This window comes from Dioscorea cayenensis, chromosome 20 (genome assembly GCF_009730915.1).
Source record: "Dioscorea cayenensis subsp. rotundata cultivar TDr96_F1 chromosome 20, TDr96_F1_v2_PseudoChromosome.rev07_lg8_w22 25.fasta, whole genome shotgun sequence".
NCBI lineage: Eukaryota > Viridiplantae > Streptophyta > Magnoliopsida > Dioscoreales > Dioscoreaceae > Dioscorea > Dioscorea cayenensis.
In genome coordinates this window covers 27,953,566-27,962,319 of record NC_052490.1, presented here as the reverse complement: position 1 = coordinate 27,962,319, position 8,754 = coordinate 27,953,566, and the positions used below count along the sequence as shown (strand labels likewise).

The window sequence follows — 8,754 nt, the reverse complement described above, 5'->3', positions numbered from 1 at the left end:
ACTTGCGGTGGTGGCGTAGGTTTTGGCGTCGCGTCAGAGCGTCAAAAATGGGTTAGCGCTGCAGAGTGATTTGAAGCTCGAGGACCGTCCCTTATGCGAGGCCATCGACATTCGAGAAGGACATGTTGCGGGAACATGGTGTCCAGCATACCATACAAGCGAGGCTTGGTTTGGGAAAAGAGCATGCCGGGTGGTCCTCGAGCGGCGGTGGCGTCTCCATCTGCTGTTGCTGGTATGTGGATAAGGTGGTGAGACAAATCCAGTGAGCGTTGTTTTTAAAGGTGCGTTCTTTTTAACTTTTCGGCAGCGTGTATTGTGGGATTGAGGGCTTGCGGGCAGCTGCTGTTTCTCGATGGTACACACCTCACCGGGGAAAATATCGAGGGTACACTCTTTGGGTGCCCGCGGGAAAGATGGAAACAATGGTTTTTCCATGTCGCCTTGGGTATAGTCGACCACGAGACCCGTGCCAATTGGACTTGGTTCGCATATCTAGGTTAAGCGATGCCTTATCGAGGATGGAGATTATCATGAGATAATTACGCTACGTGTCGGACGAGGTCAGAGGGCCTTGTGGCGCAATTGCGAGAATCTTCCCTTCGATACGCCACATGCATCTTGTGCTCGACATTTGGAGGCCAATTTTTATGAAAAGCCAATGTCGGACTTGGGAAGGCATTGAGGGAGGAGTGCTTGGTCATGTGCTTCGCGTTGCGTGGGCATCCACGGCTAAGATTTCGATGATACCGTGAATGAAACTCGCAGGCCACATCACCCAGCTCATCCTGGTTGATTAATACGTCGGATATGGCACATTGGTCGAGATTGATCATTCGGGAGGGTGATCGTTGGGGGTGAGATGTATTCAAGCGTCGCGGTCGTTCGATGCTTGGATCAAAGCTCGTCGTTTCTCGGGTGGCGAAAATGGTGCGACTCCGTAAGATCTGCGAATGTTGGTTTACACTTAACATTTAGTGTTACCCTTTAAAGCATTCTCAATCTTTGTTTAATTACACTTATCGACTTTAAATATTAATCCTTTCGTTTAAATATTTACGATAATATTCAAACATGTTTACAGTGTATTTAACCGTCCATTGTCTTTTTGTTTAACCTTATTTGTCGGGTTCAAGTTGATGCGCATGTTATGTAACCGGCGTGAGCAACGACAAATGGGAGACCTACTTGACTGACGATACATTCCAAGGTAGAGATCATTGTTGAGGACGGACCCAGAAATCTTACGTGTTGGTCGTTGTGTCGATGATCGTTCGACAGTGATCGACCGGTCGCGACAGCTGCGTAGATCTCAAGCCATCGGAACTTGTTACATGTCGAAGGTGGCGAGTTTATGGTATCCCTTGCGAAACACGCTTACGTGACAGCAATAATGCGGAACGAGACACCAGCGTACATCGATTTTATTAGCGGGTACTTCATCAGTCGATAATTACAAGCTGGCGTACAAGGAAGCTATATTCCCCATACCCGGCGATGGCGAGGGCCTATGGGGCGGAAATCGTGAGCTTTTGTTTGCGACCGCTTTGTGGCGAAGCGACTGAGGCGGCCTGGGCGAAAGAGGATCGAGTCACAAGCTTTTTGATATCGAGAGTTACATTCGACAGCGCCATGGATCCAGTCTGTCGACGATCTTGCAGTGAGCGCATCGCCCGACTAGGCATTGTAAATCAGCAGGCGATGGCGAGGAAACATGAGTGTATTGATGGGCGACTTTTCCATGTTTAAACTCTTACTCTTTGCTACGAGATTGGATGTATTTAAGCGAGAGACATTGTTATTTTAAATGGATCTGCTATAATTTGAAATATTTCAGTTGATGTTTAAAGCGATTATATGGTATATTTAAAGCAATGAAGTGAAATGTACACAATTAGAGCGTAAATTAAACAATGAAATGAAGCCCGAGATGAATTTAACCTCCTTTACAATTCAAAACAAACAAAAATTACATTTAGATATACAAGTCATGTTCTTCGAAAACAAAAACAATGAATTGAATTTGTCGGGGTTTACGTTCGAAAAACAAAATTGACATTGAGATATCACGGGACATGTTCTTCAAAAACAAAAAATTTAACCGCTTGTGTGACCCCTTTGTCATGGACACCGGTGCCCTCCCCTCCTTAAGTATCACGGGTAACATACCTTAATCCCGAGGTAAGGAGCGATGCATGCTGCGGTGGCCAGTAACTTCTCACTTCAAAGTAATTGCTCGATAAACCGCATGGCGTGGGCGGCGCATGATCGGCGCTTCCTTGTTTTTGGCGTGGGGTTTTCCTTGTCGTCTGCGAGCGGGTGCTTTCTTGCGTCGCCGACTCGGCGAACTCCATTTCGACACAAGTGTCGAATAGATTCGCTAGTCGAGATATGCAAAGTCGAGATTAGAATATCGATTAAATACCAAAGCGAGATATTAATCGGGACATAATTAAAGAACTTACCATGTCCAGCAGCGTCCTTATCGTGACCCGGACATGAATAATAATGCATGTATTCTTGTTTATCATTGTCGGGAGACGATGACATGGAAGTAGCCATTCATGATTATCGGGAGGATGACAATTTGAACTTCATGCGAGTTTCTTGCTGCGGCATCCCGACCATAGCCATAGATTGTTTCATAGTGCGTCGTCATCGCTTTTGACATAAGCAGTAGCAGAGAGATGCGGTGATGGGCGCGCTTCTGTATGAGGATATGGCTCTTTGCTCGGCGACTTTTTGTATTATGCATACTGGCGTCCATCACATCATCGGTGACCATCTCTTCCCCGCTCAGCGGCGTGTATAATTTGTCGGCGTGTGAGTGGCTTGGCGGCGTCATTCTTCCATCTGACGATCTTTGAGGTTAAGCGATACTGAGATATAATAAGACAATATTGTAAATATTTAAATGATATTATCAATTGTTACATGATATTATATATAATTAAACGTTAAGTAGACAAATTAAATGATAACATAAAGCCATTAAATACTATTAGAAAATCGTTAAACACTATAACAAAACCTTTAAACAATATCATAAAAACTTTTAAACTTACCGATCCATAGAGCGAGTTGAGGAAGATCCTCATCGACTCACGCTTTCGTGTTGTTAAAACCTTGACGAGGCCAACCCATTTCTTCTTCTTGAACAAAAAGCTTTTCAGGCAGTCAGGGTCCCATTGTTGATTGGCCTTGATCATCTCTCTGCTTTGCTCGGTCGGGGTCTTGACATCATCTTCCTTCGAAGCGGGGGCCGATGGCGGCGGCATCAGCTGAGACACATCCTTACATGGTTGTTCTTGTTGTGGGATTGTGTCGGCGATGCGAGGGGCGGCGGCGACGACATCAACACTGAACACATCCTTACATGGTTCTTGTCGTGGTGGGATTGTGTCTGCTAGATGCTGGTATGTCGGCCACCGCCACGGCCCGCGACAGCAGATTCAGCGATCTTCTCAGCCAGTGGCCATGACAACATCATCATTGGGAGACACACCCTAACGTTCTTCATCTTGAGGGATTGTGTCCATCTTTAATGCACGCAATCTCGGCGGTACGGGTTCACCGGGTCGAGAGTTTCATCAAGAAGAGGGTTAACGACCTTCTCAGCGGGAGCGGCAGCCACATCATCACGATGTCCTCCACCGTCATGGCCATGTCATCAGCGGCGGCAGACTCGATAGCTGACATCGGCCGCCGATGGTGTTGCTATTGTTTTATCGTCTGCCGGCGGTGGAGCGAGCGATATTGTTCTCTCTTTTTCGCCAAGTCTCTCTGAATGTGGCCGCCTTGGAGATGACCTTCCGATGATGTCGTCGTGCGTCAAATCCTGACGCCTCGTTACGTCCGGGTGCTTCGATTCTTTAGAGGGATGGCGCGGCCGGTTGTGAACGTCCTTCCGGTAGCCCTCAACATGAGCGACAAGCCGAGGCATTCGGTCAGTCAATATCTGGCATGCACGCATAAGAGTTCGCGGTGACATCTTCGCCTAATATGCGCGGTGGGGCTACCGCGGTCGGGAGGGCGCCATGGTGGAGAGCGCCACAATCGGGGAGCATGTCGTTGTCGTGGTAGGGGTTGTTGCAATCTGCGGGGTAGGGGAGGGCTTCTCGGGTCGAGGGAATGCGTCTTGGCGTGGTGGGGGTTTGGAAGTAGGAGAGCGGCGTCCGGTAGCGCGCGATGAAGAGCTGCCCTCTTATCACGCCTTGAGCAAGTGGTTCGAGACAATAGCATCCATCACGTCGGTTGGCCCCAACAAATATTTCTTCTTGACATTCTCCGGAACCATTTCGGAAACTAACATATGTAAACCAAACATTTTTCGTGAAATCATTCATTTTAAACTATAAAAACTATATTTTAAGCAGTGTTTATATATTTTAAAGCGTTATAGAATATAATTAAGCGGAGAACAAAATATTTAAACCAATATGAATAATAGTTAAGCGGTAAATACTAAAGTTAAGCAGCTAAATAAAATGTTTAAACATTAAAGACTTATGTTAAACATTGTCCATGATTTATTACCTCTTTTTCCATCGGCGATGACAAAAGCTGGTTTCTACGGTCAGCTTGCTTCGGTGAAAATACTTTCACCGTAACAGCAGCATCCTTGGGATCTTGCCGAAACGGACTTTCTTCCCGTTCAGTTGGCTCGTAAAACAGGGCGTTAAGCGCGAGCAACCCTTAATGTACCACAGTGTTGGTCTTCTTCCAGGCGCATCTATCTTGCACTCGGTGCTTGTGGAATATCCTCCATAAGCCGCTTGTCGTCGCTTTGTGCCCATGCGTGATCAGCCCATGGGTCGGTAGATCATCGACATAATCAGCGATCCGATTCGGAACCGAGCATGGCGTATTTGGGAAGAGGGCGTACCCGTGAGGGTACACCATCGGGGAGTTTGACAAAAGTATCTTCTTTTCCCCTACGTCGAACAAGTTGCACCAAAGTACTCTTGATGGAGTCTCGTGTCTCTCGTGGGTTTTTGATAGATACCTCCCTTGACAGCGGCCGGGTTTTCTTCTTACGAAAGACCAGCTGCGTCGCCATCATAGCATGAGACCAAGAACAAGGGCCACATCTTGAGGTGCTGAAAACTCGGCGAGGCTTTCCCGATCCACGAATTTATTGGTGCGACCATACGTGCTGCTTTGCAAAAGAAGAATCAAGAAGGGCCCTCTCTTGGTATATAGCTTCGGCTCGATGAGCAGCGCAAGCGGTGTCCGTCGAATAATCTCCCGAGTGTCGGGTCATGTTATTTTTCAATTCGACTAAAGTCTCCACTACCGGTGTCGAAAATAGCATCGCCCGTTAACTAGGGTTGACCGCCATAATCACCGATCTGCGACAATAACAACACATTCACAAAAGTTTAAGCGCAAAATTTAAGGTTTTTAAAGCGGTAACCTCTCGGTTATTAAACCCACGGATATCAAATGTTAAGCAGAGACCGGCTTATTAAAAGAGGCGAGAATAGCTAAGCGAGACAACAAAACTTAAGCTGTAACATCTCATTTCTTAAGCGTCAACCTCATTTGTAAAGCGCAACCATATCAAATGAAAAGGGAAATGTACATTATAAATATTACACAAATCATAACAATCGACTTTTTCGATGAGTGTATCTGAGGCAATGCAAAAACAAAAACAAAACCCTAGCCCAGAAATCTCCGTGCGGACTAACAAAACCCAGTAGAAATCCCCTACGGGACTTGATATCTTCCAACAAAAACAAGAACACAAAACAAAACCGAAAAATCTTTCTTTTGTAAGCAGCAGTTATCACGTAAAACCATACTCAATACCTTAGATTGCAAAGGCGATGAAATGCCAACTAGTTACTTGAGGGGACTTCTCCTTTGAGATCTGGAATTGGAAATGAAAAAGCGCAAATCTAGGAGGCTTCGCTGGAGTAGAGACAACCGGAGCGACCCAGGAAATGGAAGAGGCGAAGGCGAGTTGAGAAAAAGCAAATGTGACTCCGATAAATTAGGTCTCTCGGGGGTTACCCTCACGGAGAAAACCACCCCTTCCTCTCAAAATCAGCCGAGGATGGGCTGCGACCCACGACTCCCCATGCAAGGGGCATTTTTCGTCCATAAATTTTTGAAACTCACTCGGGATTCACATCCGTTCTGACGGGGTTTGGGGTTTGAAAAGCATCTTGTTTAAAGGAGGGGTTTTTGAGGGATTGCAAAACTAGCAGGGTGTTTTGGCAATTTACAAACTTAAAGGGTTTTTGGCAATTTCCGATAATAATAATAATAAAAATAATAATAATAATACTAATAATAATAATAATAATAATAAGTAAATAAATAAATAAATAAATAATAAAGAAGCAATAGAAGAAGAAAAGAAGAAATAATTAATATATAAAAAGATAAGGAAAAATAATTGATAATAATAGTAATAAATAAGATAAATAAGAAGAAGAAGAAGAAAATAATAATAACAATAAAAATAATAATGAACAAATAAATAAAATAACAAGAACAAGAACAAGGAAAATAATAATAATAATAACAATAATAATAAATAATAACAATAATAATAATAATAAATGAGATAAATAGGAAGAAGAAGAAGAAAATATTATAATAATAAATAAATAAGTGGAAGTAACAAGTAGAGATCTCATGATTATGCCTCTCAATTCCATATCCGAGACCAAGAACCCGGGTCACGGTTATTATTTACAATATATATATATATTATACTTCTTGATCATGAGACACATTTTTAACTTCATCCTACTAAAATTCATTCCAATAATTTTTTTATAATAAGATATTTAAGTTCTAAAAAAACAACTTTACCCCCACATTCATGAAGAAGTTCTAATTTTATTAAATGTCATGATTATACAAGTCTTACTAAAAAATTAGTTGAAAATATAAAGCATTTGAATTTAAATTTCAAATTTGAATGAATACAATTTTTTAAATATTTATAATTTTTTTAAAGCTTCCCTTAGATTTGCTTCTAGTTTCGCCACTTGAGGAATGCCAAATTTCTAGCAACAGTTATGGTAACAGAATTCTCTTAATTTAGGGAAAACACAACTAATACAAGAACAGAAGATCAACAACCATGCATACAAACTAATTTATAAAAGAGGCCACATTCTCGAGGTGAGCTTTTAGATTTCAAACCCAAGAACATTCCACAGTGACGTCAGATTTTATATAGTGCCAAATAGTATTAAATAATTCCAAAAAAATAATTATATATAGTAAATAACAACAATCATGTATAGTTTTTTGTACAAATAATAGCTATTAAATAATTATTTAATGACTATCATCAAATTTTCTTACATAATAGTAACTCTAACGACCTACTCAATTGATGTTTACCCTTAATAAAAAAAAAACTATATATACATCGATGTTATACATCTTAATATTATTTTCTATGCAAAGGATAGAATAATATTAGGCCATTACATCTAGGAACTCTGTTAGGAGTTATGACAACCAAGGACGGAACCAGAACTTAGTGATTGGGGTGAACCCGAAGGCATAATGTCAAAAACTATATTTCAGTCAACATAACAATTGTATTAATCGATACAAAATAGTGCGATATTGTGACATTTAATTAAAACATTCACAAATCTGTGCGACGCATTCTACTCAAAGGAGGTAACTGAACACGGCGAGTTTGCATTTTCTGAAAACATTTTAGAATCCCCTCATTGTCAATAGTTGCAAAAACCTCTTTCTCAATATAGACAATCATGCTATCGTTCATCCACTCGTCTCCCATTTTGTTGCGCAAGTCAGTTTTCACTATATTCATCGCTGAAATGCCCTCTCAACACTAGCTGTCGCAACTGGTAAAACCAATGCCAACTCAATAAGAAGATAAATGAGTGAAAAAATAGTACATTTGCCAGTATCAACTATCTTTATAACAAAACCTCCCAAGTCCCCGACATTTGCAAAATCATCATCATGTCGCACATCATAAATGAAAGTAGCAAGTTGATCCTCAAGCATTATACATTCAGTCACTGAGAAGTCTTCAGGATACATCTCTACAAGACGGAGTAGCTTATGGATGTTGAATTTAGAAAATGAGTCCCTAGGATCAAGGCATGATACCAAAAGAAGTAACTCCGTGCTAGCTTCAGGAAAGAGGTTGAGCATTTCTTGAGAAATCAAAGCAATAACCTAACATTAAAATAAAATAGAGATTAATAAAAAGAATAAATTAATGAGATTTATAAAACTATAATAAATACAAAAAAATAATTACCTCACAAAAAATCTTTACACGATAATGGTGAAAATGAGTAATGAATTGTCCTTCCCGCCTAGAACGACCACGAATTGGCATATTATCCTCCATATTAGGCACATCAATTGAGTTCTCCTTACAAAAAGAAGTAACTTCTCCCAAAAAATTCTCCCATCCTGTCTCCCTAAAGTGTTGAAGATGAGCTTTCACCTCTTCAATCAATCGCATGGCTTAAACAATATTTTGGTCCTTTTGTTGTAAAACAAGTGACAACTCATTTTTCATCCCCAATAAACACCTCATCAAGTACATCACAAATACAAACTGGTAATTCTCTATTTTGTCAATCAAACTTGCCACTATGCCTCTATTATTAGTAGAAGCCCCATCATCATGCATATTTTGGAGTACCTCTAAAATTGAGGTCCACATAGAAATTAGCCGGAGAAGTGTAGTGTAATGCGATCCCCAACGAGTATCCCCTGGTCGTGCTAAACTGGATT

General features: G+C 41.5%; 1 protein-coding gene across 1 annotated transcript; it reads right to left on the bottom strand.

Annotated features, from left to right (window-relative positions):
- Positions 1 to 7,618: 7,618 nt before the first annotated feature.
- LOC120251383 lies at positions 7,619 to 8,479 on the bottom strand. Its single transcript, XM_039259915.1, has 3 exons — positions 8,270 to 8,479; positions 7,899 to 8,184; positions 7,619 to 7,812 (listed from the first exon to the last, which is right to left on the bottom strand). The coding sequence occupies exons 1-3, from the start codon at positions 8,477 to 8,479 to the stop codon at positions 7,619 to 7,621; spliced, it is 690 nt and encodes a 229-aa protein (XP_039115849.1).
- Positions 8,480 to 8,754: the final 275 nt, after the last annotated feature.